This window comes from Balaenoptera ricei, chromosome 1 (genome assembly GCF_028023285.1).
Source record: "Balaenoptera ricei isolate mBalRic1 chromosome 1, mBalRic1.hap2, whole genome shotgun sequence".
Classification (NCBI taxonomy): domain Eukaryota; kingdom Metazoa; phylum Chordata; class Mammalia; order Artiodactyla; family Balaenopteridae; genus Balaenoptera; species Balaenoptera ricei.
Genome location: NC_082639.1, coordinates 31,665,393 through 31,686,260, shown reverse-complemented (window position 1 = coordinate 31,686,260; position 20,868 = coordinate 31,665,393). Strand labels below are relative to the sequence as shown.

The window sequence follows — 20,868 nt, the reverse complement described above, 5'->3', positions numbered from 1 at the left end:
GAAGATTCACCGTGTGTGGAAGGTTGGCCCAAGTTCATGTGTCTTCTGATGTTCTTCTTTTCCTGGGAGCTCTTGACAGTTATGACTGCCTCACAAACTTTAATCTCCCCTGTACTCCTCTGACCTAGGTATGCAGGGACACCTACTCCTTTCATTCCCCTTAAGGTGAAGACTTTACTAAAAGATAATGAATGGAATTCAAACAGAAAAAAATTTTAACTAGCTCACTAGATACAAATCTTCTGAGACCACAGGTCCTGGCCCATCCTTACGGCCTCTGTAGGTTGACTTCCTCCCTGGGCCTTGACCTATTTCCATGAGACAAAGACACTTCCCTACCTGGGAATGCCCCTACGTTCAAGTCCTAGAAATCAAGGTCTAGGAAAAAACACCTTTCACTAGTCTAAGGCTTACCTTACAGGTCCCCATTTTCTGACCTAGGAGTCATCTTTTCTCTGCATAAAACATTAAACAAACATGTCCAGTCCCTTTTGAAGAGATCCCAAAACCCAGCCATGGTGGTGTGGTCTTACTCTGTGGCCCCAAAGGGCAACCATATGATAATAAAACAGCCTAACAACACTAGGTGCAGTGAGAGAGTGTCTGTCATTTTCCTTATAGAAACCTACTCTATTTCCTACCCAGCAGCCATTTAGTAGGAACGGGGCTGACACCTGCAAAAGTGAGTGAACATATCACACTGATTCTGTAACAAGAAGACTTCAGTGAGGCAGCGTTGCCCATTCCTGGCCCATCCTTCAGGACTTCGGATGGCCCCCACAGATGCCCTGCCCTTGTTTTGGGGTGACTATCCCACTGTAAGGCCACTCGCATTACAGCCACTGCTATTCTCCTCTTCCAGGAACAAGTGACTACCCTGGAAAAAGAAGAGATGAAACACACTGCCCTTCAAATATGAAGTAAAAATAATTCTTTAATTATTAAAAGATCACTTCTGGGCTTTAAAAAGTCTTTAAATCTTAAATGTAATGCTGAAATAGGGAAATGGTTATAGCAGCCTCACATAAATTATTTGAATTAATAAACATTATCACAGTATTAAGAAGGCAAGGTAAACAAATAGCTTAAGTATTTTATTTGTTTGCAACTAAGCTTGTTAACACTATATAATGAAAATGTACAAAGAATAATGTTGCAGTTTTTGGTTAGATTTAAGTCAAAGACATTCATTAATAAGGAATCTTCGAATGTGAATATTCCAGAAACTTCTCTAAGCCATCTGATAAGGACAACTGTCTCTGAATATTACCTTACTTTGGAAGGTACTGGCATACATTTGAATTAAACTGTTTTTTTCAAAATAAGCCTTAATTAAAAAAACTATTCTATATTCAAACTAAAACAATTTTAATAGAACTTTCCTTTCCAGAAATAATAATAAAGGAAACAAGGCATTTTGTAAAACGTGGTCCTGAACAAGTCACAGTAAAAAATAAATGTATACTTAACTTCCACCTCCTCAAAACAGAGGCTACTTTCTGTTCCTCAGCCTTGGAAATAAGGTGAAGAACAGTCTGTAAGCAACTTCAGGCAGGGGGTTGCCAAAACAAAGCTCAAGCAATTGAACATGGACATCTCTTAAAAGAATTTGGGGGAACCTGACCAAAGGATCCAAATTCTATTTTTAATAACTGATACAAAGGTGAAGTGGCGCCTCCCAAGTAGCAGTGCCTCCGGGGCATGGCCCAGCCCCATGCTCACCTGTGTCAAGCTCCCAAGCAAACCCTGCTGCTCCTGCTCCAGAGGAGACTCCTTTCCTTCTTAGAGGTTCAGTGTCCAGGGAGCTCCTTGTGTGAATGAGGTGAGCACAGACTCCACGTGGGTATTTTAAGGCTTGGAGTCAAAGTAATGTTCTAACACAGCTAGGCAGAGTCATGTGTCAAATGGCCTGTCTCGGGTTTGTTCTAATTCCTCACCACGCATTTGTACACCTAGGACCACAGACCTTCGCTATGTCGTCATAATCACATCTAATGTCCATCCTAACTTATGATTCATATTCTGTGCCTGGAAACAGTCCCTGTATTTAACAATAACACCTACACAGAAAACAATCCACTGTTACAACTTATATGGTCACAAAACATTAATGATCTTCTGTAGACCAAGGAAATGTTTTTAACCATAATTGTCGTGCATCAAATTCACAGCCAGAATCCCCAAGATCAAAAAAATTTGCACAATACAAATAATAACTTAAAATACATACACACACATACACACACTCTCACACACACTTCTTACAGAACTGTGCTTGGGGAAACTCCATTTGTTGAGTGCCACTGAGGGCATATTTTGCTAAACTGCTGCTCCAGGTATTTTTGTTTGGAAAATCTATCACAGTAGGGCACAGCTGTTTATTGGATGAGCAGAGAAGAAAGATATGCTTGTGGCAACCGGAAAGTTTTAAGGTCTTTCAAGTTGTATAAAATGGACCTGCAGAAACATTTAAGTGTTCTCAGGATGCAAAGTTGGAGCTGAAATGTGATATCAAACCAGTTGCAAAAAGTGTACAGCAGCCATCTCTTGAGGTCAAACCTGGTACCCAGATATGCAAGAAAGCTTCAGGACACGTCTATAAATTAGGAATAAAAAACAAATGAGTGTAAGAATACGAAAAATATAGTGTCATGCTTTTTAAATATTAACTAACGGTAAATGTGATAAACAGTAGAGGATATCAATCACCACTAAAGAGGTCTTAAATTCGCAAGAATTTAAGAAACCTGACTCAGATTCAGTTTACATATACAGCTATTTATAATTTATGTTTTGAGTAACGGGTAGTTGCAAGATGTTTAGAATTAAGAAATTCTGACCACACACTTGATAAACTAGCTTAAGGACTCAACTTTCATAAATAAACAATTGAAACTACCTTTCTGAGGGAAAAGCCAGGTATTAAACAAATTGGCACTGAAGTCAGACCACCTGGGGTTTTAATCCTGGCTGAACCACTAGCTGTATGAGCCTGGACAAATTATTTAAATTCTTTAAATGCTATCCTTACCTGTAAAATGGGACTAGGAATAGTTCCTCCCCAACAGGTAATTGTGGATTAAATAAACTTTGTGAGGATTTAAAGGGTTTAGCACAGTGCTGGACATATAAGTATTCTTTAAATGTTACCTATTATTTTACTTCACAGGGGCTTTCTGCTCTCAGGAGACAAGGTACTCAGTGTCAAAATCTTGCTCTTGGAAGTTGAAAAATTCAATGAAAAACTTGGCAATACTTACAGCTTGTTGGCCTTGTCCCATATCGTCGCATAATCTGATCATGTGTGAATTTCACAAAAGATTCATATTGTTCTGTGAGGGGAAAGACAGTGTATACTATCCCCAGAAACTCTCCCACAGTTTTTCAAGAATCAAGTGTCAGAATCACATCTAGCTTCCCAGTTTATATTATCCACTCTCAGGCCCTGCTTTTATAATGGTCACTCTGAGATCTGTTCCTTTCTCTTAGGTCCCAGAGCCAAATCCCTGGCTCCTAGTTTTGGTCACTGATCATTGCTAACATTTTCCTAATAATCTCACCCCTGCTGTAATTCCATCTCCTGCTAATGGCTTCCCAAGATAGACAGCTGTGCTCACTACCATAAGCCAGCAAATTTTAGTATATCTCCTATAGGACATGAAGCTTGAAGCTCTTTTCTGCACTCTATCTTTTCTATAAATTTCAACATACACACTGAGTGATAGAGGTGGAATGGCTAGAAAGCTGAGAGAAAATTCCACATTACCTAATTGCAGACAGTTCCACAGAAGTACCTTCTGAAGGAAAACTCAGTAGAAAGACAGAAGGTAGTCTGACATCCATGAACACAGAAGTGACTTACAGCCAGCTGGTCTAAACAATTTTGGAGTGGGGGTAGAATAGGGGAATGACATACTACAGCTACTTCTTATAATACACATTGTTAGTATATTAAAGGATCAAAAAAATGTTACTATAAAGAAATTCATTTAACTCTGTTGTTAAATCAACAGTTCTCAATTTAAAGCCGACCAATTAACATTCTGTGGTGTGGGCCACCACATGAGGAAACAATACTGTTACAGGAAGAAGCTGTTGCCTGAAACCTCTCTGATCACATCACCCTCTTTCACTAAACAGGTACTACTTCCTATTCCTGATTTAGATCCCTTCCTTTCACAAAAGGGTCTACTGGTTGCCATCACTAATCACTCTTTGTTCTAGCCTGAGCAGTGCTTTCCAGACTTTAAAGTACCTCTAAATCACAGGATGCCTGACTTCCCACATCCACAAAGTGACTCCCACCAGGAAGTCTGAATGTGTTGACTATACTCTTCCCAACCACCTGTTGGGAGGTCAGCATGATTCCTACCACCTGTTTACCCACCAGCTTGCCCGAATAACCTACTCGATGCCTTTATTCATATGGAAAATTCTTGAAAGAAAAGCGTGGCTTATCTTGTTTCAGAAATGTAAATGAAAAGTCTTTCCATATAATGTATAAATAAAATGTTTAGAATCCAAAAGAGAGTAACCAAAGAGAGAAACTTAATACTCACAATTCATTAAACCTTCTGGTATTCAGTCTTAACGCTTTTTCTAAGTTACCATTTACTTAACTGGGATTAATCCTTACAGAACCCTATTAACAATGGCATAGCCACTGCCTCAGCCTACCTGCTAGTTTGGTATTGAGGATTTGCTCATATTCCTCCCGAATTTTATCTTCATAGTCTTTTAAGAGACGCTCACATATTATTCCAACTTGTCGGAGGGTAAAGGTGGGCTGGTCCTTCTTCATCCAGGAGGAACCTGGCCAAAAGACATATCTAGTTTACATAATACATTCTAGCTCTAGGGTACTGAATTAGTAACTATGCAAAGAGTCCTAGGATATAAAAATTGTTTAGAAAAATGATATTTTCCACTACTTTACATGGAATAGTTTCACAAAATTCTGACATTCATTCTACAAGGCAAGGCTGAAGGTAAATTAAGAAGTAGGAGGAAAGCATATTCAGGTGTGCTAAATGATCTGCACACAGAAAAACAGTTCTGATGCCATAGCGATCCGAGCCCATACAGAATGCTCACTTGGTAAAAGACAAGAACAAAAAGGTTAAAGCTGATATAAAGCCTCTAGTCTGAATTAGAGAAAGTAGATTCACAATATAAGAGCTACCCAGATCCTTGGAGATCATCTACACCTATGTTTAATCATGGTGGTACATTATAATTATCTGTAGAATTAACAACAACAAAAAAGATACGTATGCTGATTTAATTCTGGGGTAGGGCTTAGGCATCTTTTAAGTTCCACAGATGATTCTGATAAGAAATGGCTGACTTGCCCAATATAAAAAACTGTTAGCTAAGTCACTGACAAATGACGGAAGGAGATGATTAGGCACTACACATCTCATCCTTGATCCCTTTTGAAACTAGGTTGAGAAAAATGAAATGTTCATGAGATTGCAGCTGGAAACCAAAATTTCCCCTGGGATGCCAGATGGAAATTGGCTTCCTGATCATGATAAAAGCAGCAGCTCTGTTGGCGGCCCAGTTCTGAGTTTTCCTCAAAGCTCAGCCTGGAATCTGTTTCTTCAGCCCTCTTAGTCTATAAACCAGTTAATGTCTTGAAACAAATCATTATTTGCTTAAACCAAAATTTCTTCTCTACAAATAAAACCTGCAAAACATCTAGTCAGTAATTATTTATAATTGTTTCGCTACCTGTAACATTTTATTACTTCAAAATGATATTACTAAAATCCAAGGAGAATATTAAGGAGAGACCTGCTAGCTACAACCACTGAAAGATCTATCACTCATGTATGGGCAAGAGCAATTAATTGGAAAGGGTGTTGTTTGAGGGTCAAGACCTTTGGGTTTTAAGAGGACAATTTTTTTTTTTTTTTAAATGTATTTATTTTTGGCTGCATTGGGTCTTTGTTGCTGTGCGTGGGCTTTCTCTAGTTGCGGCGAGCGGGGGCTACTCTTTGTTGCGGTGCGTGGGCTTCCCACTGTGGTGGCTTCTCGGGTTGTGGAGCACAGGCTCTAGGCGCACAGGCTTCAGTAGTTGTGGCATGCAGGTTCAGTAGTTGTGGCATGCAGGCTCAGTAGTTGTGGCTCACGGGCTCTAGAGTGCAGGCTCAGTAGCTGTGGCGCAGAGGCTTAGTTGCTCCATGGCATGTGGGATCTTCCCGGACCAGGGATCAAACCCGTGTCCCCTACATTGGGAGCACGGAGTCTTATCCACTGGACTACCAGGGAAGTCCCCAAGAGGACAATTTTTAAAAAAATTATTTGAGGTGAAATTCACAGAAAACGAACCATTTTAAAGCTGAACAATTCAGTGGCATTTAGTATAGTCATAATGTTGTACAACCACCACCCCTATCTAGTTTCAAAATATTTCCACCACTCCAAATAACACCCCTTACCCATTAAGCAGTTTGTCCCCATTCCCCGCTCCCCCTATCTCCTGGCCAACATCAATCTGTGTTCTGTAAGGAGACAAGTTTTGTTGGTTAGTTAGTTAGTTAGTTAGCTAGCTGGTTAGTTAGTTATGGATGGATGGCTGTGTTGGGTCTTCGTTTCTGTGCGAGGGCTCTCTCTAGTTAAGGCAAGCGGGGGCCACTCTTCATCGCGGTGCGCGGGCCTCTCACTATCGTGGCCTCTCGTTGCGGAGCACAGGCTCCAGATGCGCAGGCTCAGTAGTTGTGGCTCACGGGCCTAGCTGCTCCACGGCATGTGGGATCTTCCCAGACCAGGGCTCGAACCCGTGTCCCCTGCATTGGCAGGCAGATTCTCAACCACTGCGCCACCAGGGAAGCCCAGGAGACAAGTTTTAATCAAGGTAATTTTTAATAACTCTTAGAACTGTTATAAAGTAGAATATTCTGTGTGGAAACAAGCTCCTCTACTGTTAAAGTAGGCAGAGTCCACCACCAGTGGTGATGTTTGGGCCCTGGCCTGTTGACTATTTACAGGGATATGGCAGGCAAGACTCATGGCTGAACTATGTGACCATGAAAGTTCCCTCCAACCCTGAGATTCTATTTTTGAGCCATCCTCTCTGACCACCTGTCAATGTTACAGAGCAGTGCTGTCACACAACTTTCTGCAATAACGGAAATGTTCTATAGTGCTGTCTAATACAAGAGCTACACGTGACTACTAAGTACTTGAAATATGGCTACCGCAGCGAGAAACTGAATTAAAATTTTATTAAATTTTAAGTAATTGAAAATTAAACAGCTACATGTGGCTACTGGCTATGGTATTATATACTGCAGTTATAGAGGGTACTCTTGAATTGGGTGGAAGGAAGTCCAATCAAATCAATCTAAGGTCTTTTGCAATTTCATGACTCCATGGTTTTAAAAGTATTTATAAGTAGTAATACAATGAATACACTTTACCAATTTTATTAGTTTAGATAAAATCAATTCTGGTTTAGGAAACCATCATTTTAATTACCACTTACAAACTCTTAAATGGATGGTGCACACTAAAACATGCTTACCTGGCGAACTAGGTGCTGTGAGTGCTGAGGAGTGAGGCTGACTTTCCGAAGTACAAGCTTCACTCTGATTAAGAACAACTTCTAAATGTCTCCACCTCTGATAACGACTATATTCTTGTTTTATGTTCTGAAAAATTTGCTCTAATAAAAAAGAAACACACTTGAGCATTCACTTTACTGTGTTACTTCTTCAAGCTTCTTGTCCCTCCTCCCATGTTATATTAACAAAAGTGTTTATACCAGATAAAGCACTCCTCCTATAATCCCCAAAGTGTTTCCTCTTGTTGCCACTATTTCAGTAATACATAGGATAGCAGCTACTTTGGCATAAACCACCCAGGTAGTTCCCTTTGCTTCTTTTCTTGTGACAATGAAGACCAGATCTGCTGTTTGCTGTAGGATTAAGTAGGACAACTTACAGCAACAAACAAACAAAACCATCCTTAGCTCCTTCACCTAATAAGAAGCTATTTTTGATCTCCTCTGAGTTGCACAACTTCACAAACAAGGGTATTAGGAACGAGTCTCTTATACCAAGGCCTTCTAACAATGAAACTCTTGTCCTGTTTGGGATTCAAGATCTTTGGGGAAGAGGAGAGCAGAAAACATTATGTTCACAGCCTGGACACTGACCAAGAGAAGACCTGAGGTTACTGCTTGGAACTGATGGTCAGAGCTTAGAAAAGAATTTTCTGATCCTATAAGAGGCAATATTTGGTAGGATTCAGATTACTATTCTGTGTCAAGGTAATCATAAACTAATTTGTTAACGCTATTAAACGGAGTCCAGGGAACACAAATCACTAACCACCTTGAAGGCCACTCCCAGAGACAACACAGAATCTGGAAAGATGTGGTTTTCAACAAGTTTTTTTGGGTTTTTTGATAGACTATGTATTCACTTTCCAGATCATAAAGCCTCCTCATAAAAAACAAAAACCAGGAAATTATATCACCCCCCCCACTCACATTATTCTAATATTTACTTTGTTGTAACAATTTTTTTTTAATGGGGGGTAAGTGTTAATAATGCCATTTTGCTTCTTCCTACCTATGTGACTATGACCTTGGGAAATCATTCAGGATCTTTAGCCTAGTACTTCAAAACAAATGTTAAATGCCTACCCAATAAAGTTGTGAGAATCAACACCAAAGACATTAACAACGTCATAACAAGTGATGGTACAGTCCAGGGACTGACATGAACTCAAAGTAGCTCCACACGTAGCTAAACTCCAGAACTCTCAAGCCTGAACACTGGAACAATGCAGGATTAGCAAAGCTTTCCTTTCAGAATGCTATGAAGATCATATTTTAGATCCCTGAATTTATGAAGTCCTTGCTTCATCTTTAAAATGCGTTAGTCTCCAAGCACATACTTGCCAGAATCAATACAAGGATGTAAGGAACTGCAAAGACTTGAAACAAGAAAGGACAAGTATGAGGACAATGCTCATGAGAACAGAAGGTCTTTGATAAACTTCTAACTGCCTCCTGTACAGCGAAGTGAACAAATGGAAAGATACAACATTAAGGCTGGTAGAAGGCCTGGGAAGTCCAAGAATCTAAAAATGGTATGCACAGGAGAAAAAGAAGTAGCTGTGACTTTCTTCCCAAGCAGGCCAAGGCATTTTTTTTTAAAAAAAGAAAAATGCAAATTTCTTTTTAACAGTGGATAATCATTTAAATTCTTGCCTCCCGTTATTATTTGAGGTTGTGCTTCCAGCTTATACCAGACTAAGCCCATCTTCAAAATTTTACAGTGACTCCTAGTTGCTACAGACCAAATTCAAACTCTTGAACATGGCATTCCATGCCTTCCAAGACTTGGCCCCAAATTATTTTTCCAGTCCTACTACAACCGAGCTGCATTAAACTATCCTTTCCTTAACCTGTGGGTTTTCTAGCCTTTGCTCTCGCAGTTTTCCTTTGCTTGAACTGGGGCAGTCTCTCCCCCCAACATTATTCAAGACCCAGCTAAAATGCTACCTCTTTCTGGAAGTTACTGTCCAACCCTCAAGTCATGATCAATTAACTGCTTTGCATCTAGACTCCCTCCATGTTTACAAACATTTCCTGGAGGTCAGCAAACCCCTTCCATGTCTGGTATCCATCTAGCTCCTTTAAGCAATGAAAGGCTTAATTTTATAGGCTCCTTCCATAAAAAAATGCTATGATACATATCTTTTTTTTTTTTTAAGTTTAGTAAGAACATAAGTTTCTTGACTATTTCTAAAAGAACTTTTGAGTTAACAACTAGGATATTTTGATACGAAGTCACTGATTTTTAAATTCACTTTTCTATTAGTTGGCTTTATTCTTTCTTTTTGTATAGCAATTAATATTTCCTCCCCATTCTTCCTTTTTAATCCAGAAGGCATCTTTCACTTCAGCCAAAGCATCAAATTATTCAGTTTCTTTCATGACAGAACCATAACTGATCAACCTTTACAAATGAATATTTTTAATAAAATATTTTAACACAAAATGACCAAGAAATCTATGCAAAAATTAAATTTTAAGATTAAAAACACAGCGACCCCATTACAGCACCCTGCCATATTTAGGCTTCCAAATACATTGAACAATCACTTAGTAAGCATTTGCTATGTTGTGAACTACCACAAAATTAATCTAGAGGGTAGTATTGGAAGAAATAAAACATTTACATAAATTCCATCGAGACAGATAGGGCAAGTATTAATTCTATTTTGCACAAGAGAGATCCAGAAAGATTATGTGACTATCCTTGGGTATCTGTAGGAGCAGTGGAAGAAAAAAATATCACTTCAAGAGGACATCTATGTACCCTGCTTTTGCAAACATTATTTCATTCAGTACATAAGGCTTTGAAACAATAAGTGATCAGGGAATTTAAAGTAGAATAGAGTTCCTTATGGAGCAGGGTTAGTCAGGTAATGATGGAAGACTTGAAGAAATGACTGTATTTGGATTAGCAAACAGAAGGTGAAAACATCACGATGGAAGACAGGATACAGGCACAGCCAAGTGGGTCTGGGGGAAAAGAGCAAAGGCATAGTTTGGGGAAACAATGTATAAAAGACTGACAAAGTAAGAAATGGTTAGAGTTGATAAATCCTTTGAATGCCAGGATAAAGAAGAGATAAGGTGAACACGAGTAAGGATACAGTGCCTAGGAGAGCCTGGCTTGGAACTGCTGGGATCTTGGTGTGAGAGGATGAGGGCCTCAAATCTGCATCGTGGATACACAGAGGGAGGAGGAAATAATGGCTAAAGACACTGGTAACTGAAAAGGGGCAAGAAAAGAATGATTTTAAGGCCACCTCAAGGTTTTGACAACGCTTGAGGAATAGAAAAACCCACACAAAGAAATGACTTGCCAAAGTCCAGTTTTGAGGCACCCCCGCCCCCGCCCCGCATTTCCGGGAGCCCTTTAAAACTGCTAACTATTCACTCTGATGCACTTTCCCCTCTACTCCTGCGCAATGGTTAGGGGTTCGGGTTTTTTTAACTTTATTGTCACGGCAGTTCTTCTCTTTCCTTGGCCTATGTGGAATCCCTATTGAAGGAAAATCTCTCTGTTACGGATGGTTGAATTCCTGCTTCCAGAACCTCTCTGTATGTTTAAGGATTCTCAAATTCTAGCTAACGACCTACCGATTTCAAGCCATATATGGTACAGGACCACAGCCATACAATAAAAGAACAGGGCCAGTCTCTTAGAAACAGGTTGAAATCGGATTCCACGACTTCGACGGCGGCCTGAGGTCCCTAAAGACTTCTGGAAATCAGGTCTCCCTACAAGCCACAGCACAGTGCGCACAGCACGCACTCAGGCCCCCTCCCAGCAACCCGCCCCCAACCCCACACCCTCAAGGCCGGGTTCGTGAGCGGAATCCAATTTTCCATGGCCCACTGGATCTGCAGGGTGGCTCAGTGCAGGCGCGGGTGGCGGACGCAGGAAGGGCTACGGGGGCTGCGAGGGCCCCGAGCGGCCGGGGATATTCCCATCTTCCTCCTGCCCACCCCTCTAGGCTCTCCAGCTCCAAGAAAACCGAAAACCGACACTGTGGCCCCCCGACGCCTCCCGGATGTCTCCCATCCCCGGAAGCGACCGGGCCCAGCGACACCCCAGTTCCCTTTTCTCAGGGCAAAGAAGGGGTCCGCGAGTGAATTAGCCTAGCGTTCATGACCTTCCCTCCCCCACCCCCTTCAAAAAAAATGCCTGGGCCTGGCTTCCTGCCAAGCCCTCAGCGTAGGTTACCCGGGGTTGGAAGGCGCCGCTCGCTGCCGGGCGGGGCGGGCTGCTGCTGAGTCGGCGGTGGGGTCTGCGTCTGAAGCAGCGGCGGCGGCTCGGCGTCCGGGGGCCTGAGGCCCGGAGTGGGGCCGGGCAGAGGGGCACAGCGCCGCCGCTTCGGGGAGCCGGGGCTCAGCAGCGCCGCCTCGAACTCCATGGGCCGCTTCAACGTCGCCCCGCACGCCATGCCGCTGAAGGGCCAGGGACCAGGAGCCGACGCGACTTTAACTGAGGCCCAACCTCCCGCTCCGCAGCGGAGCCCGCAAGCCAAGCCGGCTCCAATGGCGGCTCCAGCACCGGCAAAGGCGCTGGCCCCGCCTCCTGTGACGTCACGGGCCCTCGCCACCGCCCAGAACAGGGGGTGGAAGCCGGAAGGGCCGCTCTGGGAGGTCCGTCAGCACGTTCCGGCCCGCGGCGCCCCCTGCTGAGGAAATGGAAAGGCCTGGGCGGAGAGCTTGGTCACCAAGCAAGGTCGGGAAGGCCCCCACCCCCGCCACTGCCGCTCCCAGGGTCCCATCGTCCCCCCATCTTCCTGAGCAGGCGCGCCGGGGTGGCATCTTAGGTTTTCGCACCTGCGCGAACGGGCAGGGGGGAGGGGAGAGTTGGCGGGGCCTGTCCAGAGGCCGCGGGGTTCGGTTGTCTCCCGGTACGGTAACCTCGTTCCATCCAGAACGCTCTAGTCCCTGTGATGAGAGAGGGTTATTCTAAAAGGTCTGCAGGGGCATCCCCCCGAGTCCAGGAAAGTCTTCACTTAAACATAACCCAAAGTCTGAGGGTGGACTTCAGGAAGTCCACCAACCCCATGAAATTGTGTGCAAAATAGCGTGTGTGTGTGGACCTATCTTGGGATAGATGACCCATATCTTCGTCGGCTCATCACAGGGGTCTGTTAGTCCAAACAGTTAAAGAACAGAAAACAACCCACTGGCTTAAATCATCCAAGAATGGTGTCAGAGGGTTAAGAACTTCAGCTGATGACTGATTTGCCAGTCTCCCTGTCTAACCTGGCAGCCCAGATGCTTCCTCAGGTCTATCCGAATTCTTCAAAGCAGTGCCAGCTATAAAGTGCTTTTGATATTCTGGAAAGATAAATAGTTAACAGGAGGGTTCTGCTTTCGGGAACCGTATGTGCATGTCTAGTACTGGGAAGTAGGTTCAATACTTTGAAGAGATCATCAAAGGGATCTGTGATCCAAAAAGGCTAAAACCTTTCTATAACTATTCATATATATATATATAATATATTATATATATATAATATATATTTTATATATATATTATATATTATATATATAATATATATTATATATATATAATATATATATATTATATATTATATATATATAATATATAATATATATATATATATATAATGGCCATGCCTCCTGGGATCTGTCCGTCTAACCACATCTCTGGGGTTTTCCAAAACAGTCCAAATTTCAGATACTCTCTTTTACTAGACCATATGCCAGATCAATGTGCCCCAGTATTTGAGTTGGAGAATATGAGCGATACTACCTCAGTCCCATTCTTTGTCCCTTTTCTGTTGCTCTTCTCTGTCCTCCCCAATTTCTCCAAATTTTATTAAGATCCAAACATAGGTTAAGTTTTCTTGCATTTATCTTTGACAAATAGCAGAAATAACTCTAAAATGACTGAGCATACCAAATGTTAAATTTATTTTATCCCATTTCTTTTCCATAAGGACATAAAGGTTTACAATAGGCAAAAACAAACAAACAAACAACAGCTAGAAAAAGAACATTAGGGCCAAAGAAAAATGAGATCACAGTTATCCTGGGGTTAAGCATGACTGTGACTGAATTTGATATTTTAGTTCTCAGTTTTCTGGCTGCCAGGGCAAAAATGAAAACACAGTACATGTTGAATAGATTTTGTCATCTGAAAAATCAGTTCATCAGAGGAGACAGACCGTAGATTTTTTTTCATAACACTAAATTCTAAAGGTAGTTTCTCATGTGACTTTATTAGGAACCAATAAATGATGTAATAAAGCAATTAAGAAGATTTGAACAACAAATGCAAAGGAAAAATTAAATCAATATTTCTTGTTATGTCCAATAAAAGCCAAGGACATAAAAGCAACCTAGGGATGGTTATTTTTTAAGGGGCTTGTCTAATGTGGTCCAAGCAGATTGCTTTCTTGTGGTCTGAACTGGTCCAAAGTTAGAGCTCAGAAGGTTTGAAAAGTGTGTCCCCTGGGTCATCATTCTAAATAGCATCTCTTCTAGCTAGGGTTTTGCTAAATGCTTTGACAGGATACTCTGTGATCCTTTAAAACTTTGAGAGTGCCTTATAATATTAGTGTTTTATTGGTGTCAGTCTATTTATCTCTTGTAAAAATAAAATACAGTGTGTGTGTGTGAAAAAAACAACAACAATATAACCCACCTGCAAAAAAAAAAAAAAAATTAGTGTTTTAAAACAGGAAGTTATAATTTGTTTACACATCTGACTGTGCTTCAAAACTATAAATTCCTTGAGAATAATACCCAGGCCTTATTCATCTGTGTTTCCCCATGCCCAGTACAATGTTTGAATACAGGAGGGGTAGACACAGAATAAATATTGTTCGAATGAATAAATAGTTATTATTTCAAGGTTGTTCTCTGTCCCTGAAAGCTGATAGTCCACATTACTGAATGAGGGTGGATTCAGATGATTCAGAAACCAAACAAGTAGGTGGTATATCCTGTTATAAGCTGCAGTTGACAGTGGCCCAACCAGAGGGATGTCCTTGAGGGAAGCAGATGGGCTGCTCTGACAGCGTCTCAGTGTGATTTCTCCTTATGAGGTCACCACAGTCCGGGTCTGCTTTGCTTTGCGTATTCAGACACTTGACCAGTCACAGACATACACACACGTTACTAATTACCTTTCAGGTGCTGGGCACTATGCTATCATGGCTGAAGATACTATAAAAAGAGATATGGTTCCTGCCCTCCTAAGGCTTCCAGTCTATTAGAGATGGCAGACATTAATCAAATTATAATGACAACAACTGCATAATCACAAACTGTGACAAGTGCTATGAAGGAAAAGGACAGGATATTATGAGAGAGTGCAGCGGAGGTCTTAACCTGTCTTGGAGAGCAATGAAGACTTCTCTGGAGAAGTGACATTTGAGCTAGGAATTAACTAAACAAAAAGAGAATGGGAACACCCCAAGCGGAGGGGACAGCATATCCAAAGTCCAGTGATAGAAGAGATATAATGTGTTGGAAGAATCAAAAGAAGTCTCAAGTGGCTGTGGTACAGAGCGCAAATGCAGAGAGTCAGGGGAGAAAAAACTGATGCAGAAGTCTGGAGCTTGAGCATTTAATGCCTGTAGGCTTCAAGATTTATTACCTTTATCTTAAGAGCAGTGGGAAGCCACTTCAGGGGTTAAGGTGGGAACAAAATACTTTTAAAATGATTTACATTTGAAAAGATTCCTGCCTGTTGTTTGGGGAACAGGTTGGAGGTGAGCATGGGTAGATGGAGGATATGCATGCCTTGTAGCATTAGTTTTATAATATTACAAGGAACCTCCCACCTCCCCGCACACGCAAATTCTTTCATATCCCCACCTGGGGTGTTTCTATGATATTTCATTCACCCTGTGGATGCTCAGCAATAGGTCTGAGGCTCTGTTTACTGGTGCCAGCAATTGTCTGACCCAGGAGCATGGCTGGGCTAAAGTTGGGGCTGGGAATGCAAGGAGAGAAGGATATCATCTTCCAAAATCTTCCGGGATTCTTTGCCCAGATTTCCCAAAAGAGTTATCTATAGTGGCTATCTCCCACCCACCATCTATCAACCCACACCAGTCTGATTTCACCCCTCCCATTCCACTAAAGCACCAATGATCTCCAAGCTATGGAGGGAAGTGGACAGACATGAGGAAAGTTTAGAAGATGAAATGAACAGATCTTGGTGAGGATTAGGTATGAAGGTAAGAGAGATGAAAGATTCAAGTGTGATTCCTAGGCTTCTGGCTTTCTCAGCACCATTTTCTGAGAAAGATTTCATTGGACAAGAACCAGACTAGGAAGAAGCTATGAGCGTGGTTTTGGAAATGTTGAATTAGAGGTTCCTTTAAAGCACTACTTGGGATTCTCAAGTGTGGAGTGTGTAAGTGTGTATGTGTAAATCTGTGGGTCTGGAATTCAGGACAAGCATGGATTGGAGAAAAAAAATGACAGTCATTACTGTAGAAATGGTCATTGAAGTTGTAGGGGCAGCTGGGATTGTCTGGAGCAAGCATTCTTACCTTTTTTGTGTGTGCTATAAAATCCTTCTCTGAATGTTTTAAAATGTATAAAATAAAATACATATGATTACAAAGGAAATCTCATATATTTCTTTAGATTCATTTTCAGGTAGTCTATCAATATCCACTGAATATCCGTTGGATACTGATAGACTACCTAAATATATAATATATATTCATTGGATATTAATAAACTATCTGGAACTGTATAACATTAAGGCTAAAAAAATTATTAAGATGAAATAGAAGCGGGAATTCCCTGGCGATCCAGTGGTTAGGACTCCACACTTACACTGCCGAGAGGGCCAGGTTCAATCCCTGGTCGGGGAACTAAGATCAAGGGTGGGGGAGTAAGGAGAGGAGTGGTAAAACCCATCCAAAGGCTTAATGAGGGTGGAGAATGGGGAAATAAAAGTACTCAAAAAGATCTTATCGTTTGAGGGGAAGGGAAAGAAGTAGGGGAAGAAAGCATCTCTATATGGCAAATAGTTGATATTTTTTTACATGACAGAAGAAAAATATGTGTGCATCGATAAGCATAGGGAAAGGAAAAGAAATCATAAGTAAAATGGAAAAATATAGTAGAACTCAACAAATAACAAGAAAAAGGGGGAATGAATGGTAATTTGATAAAACCAGAGGAATCAGCAAAATAAAATAAATAATAAACATCGTATCAGTTAAGTGAGTGTTATCAATTGCCATTAAGTGTAAATAAACTGAATGATCCCATTGAAAAACCGACTGTCAGACTGAGTTAAAAAACAAACCCAACTGTGTACTGCATATAAGAAAAAGATTTAAAACAAAGTGATAAAGAAAAGTTGAAAATAAGGGAGTGGGTAAGACATCCCTGGTGATGTTAAGTAAAGTAGAAGAGGCAATGTTAATATCAGGAGGAATCTAAAGAAAAGCATTAAATTGGGTAATATAATGTATTAATAAAAAGAATAATTTAAGAAGTTTTAATAATCATAAATTAAACAACATGGCAACTAAATTTATAAAGCAAAAACTATTAAAAAGTCAAGGAGAACTTGATAGAAATACAATCATACTGTGATTAAACAGATTTAGTACAGAATAGGCAAAATTTAGAGGAACCGAATAATTGAATTAATGAATTTGATTTAGTAGTCATTTGTGGAACCTAACATACATTGCATATAGAATATCCTTTTTTTCATATGCGCGTGAATGATTTACAAAATTAGACCATATGCTTGGTTCACAAAGAAAACATTAACACATCTTTAATAAAAGTTTATAGGGCATACTCTAATCGTAATCCAATAAAATTACAAATGCATAATAAAAAGGTGATAAGAAAACCTTTGAATGCCTGGAAATTAAACAGACTTCTAGATAACAGTGAAGTCAAAGAGGACATAAAAACTAAAATTATAAACTATCTAGAAAGCAATGAAAAAGAGAACACTTCAGATTATAACACATATAACACACATATAACACAAATAACACATATAATTATAGAACACAGCAAATTCTTCCTTTTGTAGCCAGGGGAAATTTTATAACCTTACTATCTTTATTATTAAAAATGAAATACTAAAAATATACATGAACTTAAAACTCATCTTAAGAAATTAGATGGAATTCCCTGGTGGCCTAGTGGTTAGGATTACAGGCTTTCACTGCCATGGCCTGGGTTCAATCCCTGGTCAGGGAACTGAGATCCCACAAGCCATGCAGCACTGCCAAAAAAAAAAAAAAAAAAACAGAAATGCAAAAAGAGAAGGAAAGCTATAATATAACAATCATCATAAAAGAAAACTAAAGGTGATTAGACATCTACCATGTAATAAAAGAATCAGAACCTGATAGTTTTCCAACTCAGTTCCATCTAACCTTTAAAGAATACACAATTCCACTGTAATTTGATCTACTAGTCCGGCCAAAATTTGGAAAGCTCCCCAATGCATTTTATAAAGCTGACATAATTTAAAAACCAAATTCTGATAAAGATAGTTCCAAAAAACAAACTATGGCCCACCTTTACTAATGAATAGAGGCAAAAATTCCAAATAAAATATTAGCAAATGAAATTTAGCACACGAGAATAATACACTGCAACCAAATTGGGTAATTTCAAATATATGAAGGTGGTTAGAATTTCAGGAAATGTATCAATGTAGTTCATAAACTTCATGAATCAAAGAAGAAAAGTCTTAAGATGATATCAGTAGATGCTGAAAGGCTTTAATAAAATTCAATAGCCATTCTTTTTTTTAAAATATTTATTTATTTATTTATTTATTTGGCTGCTCTGGGTCTTAGTTGCAACACACAGGATCTTCATTGAGGCATACAGGATCTTTTAGTTGTGGCATGCAGGCCCCCTTTTTTTTTTTTTTTTTTTTTTTTGGCTGAGTTGGGTCTTCGTTGCTGCATGCGGGCTTTCTCTAGTTGCAGCTAACAGGGGCTACTCTTTTTTTTAAAATAAATTTATTTATTTTATTTATTTATTTTTGGCTGTGTTGGTTCTTCGTTGCTGTGCGTGGGCTTTCTCTGGTTGCAGCGAGCAGGGGCTTCTCCTGTTGCAGAGCACGGGCTCTAGGTGCGCAGGCTTCAGTAGTTGTGGCACGTGGGCTCCATAGTTGTGGCTCATGGGTTCTAGAGTGCAGGCTCAATAGTTGTGGCACACAGGCATAGTTGCTCCACAGCATGTGGGATCTTCCCGGACCAGGGCTCAAACCTGTGTCCCCTGCATTGGCAGGTGGGTTCTTAACCCCTGCACCACCAGGGAAGCCCGAGGAGGGGCTACTCTTCATTGTGGTGTGTGGGCTTCTCATTGTGGTGGCTTCTCTTGTTGCAGAGCATGGGCTCTAGGCACGCGGGCTTCAGTAGTTGTGGTGCTCGGGCTCAGTAGTTGTGGCTCATGGCCTCTAGAGCACAGGCTCAGTAGTTGTGGTGTATGGGCTTAGTTGCTCTGCAGCATGTGGGATCTTCCCAGACCAGGGATCAAACCCGTGTCCCCTGCATTGGCAGGCAGATTCTTAACCACTGTGCCACCAGAGAAGTCCTGGCATGCAGGCTTTTAGTTGCAGCATGTGGGATCTAGTTCCCTTAACAGGAATCAAACCCAGACCCTCTGCACTGTGAATGTGGACTCTTAACCACTGGACCACCAGGGAAGTCCCTCAATAGTCATTCTTAACAAGAATGTGCAGTTTGCTCTAATCACATGCCAAAAGCAAGCTCACCTTATCAGTTAAGCACAGGCAAATTCGAGTCCTCTAATATACATGAGAACCACATTCATCTGAATAAATAAATGATAAAAAGGAAAAATTAACATTAAGAAGTGGAGATAAATTTCTTAAACACGAAAAGAAAAAAAAAAAAAGTATCTTTGGGCTTCCCTGGTGGCGCAGTGGTTGAGAATCTGCCTGCCAATGCAGGGTACACGGGTTCGAGCCCTGGTCTGGAAAGATCCCACATGCCACGGAGCAACTAGGCCCGTGAGCCACAACTACTGAGCCTGCGCGTCTGGAGCCTGTGCTCTGCAACAAGAGACACTGCAATAGTGAGAGGCCCGCGCACCGCGATGAAGAGTGGCCCCCGCTTGCCGCAACTGGAGAAAGCCCTTGCATAGAAACGAAGACCCAACACAGCCAAAAATAAATAAATAATAAATAAATAAATTAAAAAAAAAAATAGAATCTAAAAAAAAAGTATCTTTAACCAATGAAGAGCAGCATTCCAAATGGCAAAGTCCTGAACTATTTCAGTTAAAATATGACAGGGATGACCACAATCACCATTGTTATTAAATATTGCCTTGAAGTTACTACCATATGGATTAGAACAAGGTAATACATTGATAAAAGCATTGGGAAAGAAGAGATACTAATTTTGCTGATATCAACAATGACAAAAAACTACTAGAATTAGTAAGAGAATTTGGTAAGGCAGGTGGATACAAGGTAAATATTTTTAAAAAAGTAAACACCTAGAAATGGAAATGGGAAAAATTTTATTCAATAACACTATAAATACCAAGGAACAGATCAGTATTCCCTATGAACATTGATACAAAAGTTCTCAACAAAATACAAGCAAACAGAATTCAGTAGCATACTAAAAACACCCATGACCCAGTGGGATTTATTCTGGAATGTAAGAATGGTTCAACATACAAAAATTGATCCATGTAATACACCACATCAACAAAATGAAGAAAAAACCCCATCATTATCTCAATTGATGCAGAAAAAGCATTTGACAAAATTCAACACCCTTTCATGATAAAAACACTCAGCACAATAGGATTAGAAGGAAATTACCTCAACACAATAAAAGCAAATATCATACTCAGTGGTGAAAGACTAAAAGCTTTTCCTCTAATATCAGGAACAAGGGAAGAATGCCTGCTTTTGCCACTTATATTCAACAACCAAAGCAATTAGGCAAGAAAAAGAAATAAAGTCATCCAAATTGGAAAGGAGGAAGCAAAATTATTTGTTTGCTGGTGATATGATCTTATATGTAGAAAACCCTAAAGACTTCGTTAGAACAATAAATGAATTTATCAAAGTAGCAGGATGCAAACTCAACACACAAAAATCATTTTCTGTACACAGTGTATAGAAAATGATTTCATAATCTCAAAAGGAAATTACAAGAACAATTCCATTTACAATAACATCCAAAAATAAAATACTTAAGAATTAATTTAACCAAGGAAGTGAAAGACTTGTACAATGAAAACTACAAAACATTGCTGAAAAAAATTAAAGAAGACATAAATTAATGAAAACATGTCAC

General features: G+C 40.4%; 2 protein-coding genes across 4 annotated transcripts in view; one reads left to right on the top strand and one right to left on the bottom strand.

Annotated features, from left to right (window-relative positions):
• Positions 1 to 2,474: 2,474 nt before the first annotated feature.
• On the bottom strand, positions 2,475 to 12,111 carry AKIRIN1 (akirin 1). Of its 3 annotated transcripts, XM_059919448.1 has the most exons (5): positions 11,775 to 12,111; positions 7,529 to 7,669; positions 4,678 to 4,812; positions 3,261 to 3,332; positions 2,475 to 2,596 (listed from the first exon to the last, which is right to left on the bottom strand). In XM_059919448.1, the coding sequence occupies exons 1-5, from the start codon at positions 11,992 to 11,994 to the stop codon at positions 2,586 to 2,588; spliced, it is 579 nt and encodes a 192-aa protein (XP_059775431.1). In that variant the 5' UTR covers positions 11,995 to 12,111; the 3' UTR covers positions 2,475 to 2,585. The 3 variants fall into 3 exon arrangements, with proteins under 3 accessions (XP_059775431.1, XP_059775436.1, XP_059775425.1); XM_059919453.1 differs by lacking the exon at positions 7,529 to 7,669; XM_059919442.1 differs by lacking the exon at positions 2,475 to 2,596 and having other exon boundaries at positions 2,643 to 3,332.
• Positions 12,112 to 12,227: 116 nt separating this feature from the next.
• Positions 12,228 to 20,868, top strand: part of RHBDL2 (rhomboid like 2) — a 97,996-nt gene continuing 89,355 nt past the window's right edge. The window contains exon 1 of the mRNA XM_059919418.1: positions 12,228 to 12,278. Coding sequence (XP_059775401.1) covers positions 12,240 to 12,278 — 39 coding nt within the window. The 5' untranslated portion in view covers positions 12,228 to 12,239. The remainder of the gene's footprint in view (positions 12,279 to 20,868) is intronic.

Excerpts from the sequence above, each read along its gene's own strand:
- AKIRIN1 (XM_059919442.1), bottom strand. The coding sequence starts at position 11,994 with ATGGCGTGCGGGGCGACGTTGAAGCGGCCCATGGAGTTCGAGGCGGCG. Across the intron at positions 7,670-11,774 it reads GCGGCGCCTTCCAACCCCGG|AGCAAATTTTTCAGAACATA; the intron begins GTAACCTACGCT and ends CTTTTTTATTAG. Across the intron at positions 4,813-7,528 it reads CACAGCACCTAGTTCGCCAG|GTTCCTCCTGGATGAAGAAG; the intron begins GTAAGCATGTTT and ends TCTTTTGGCCAG.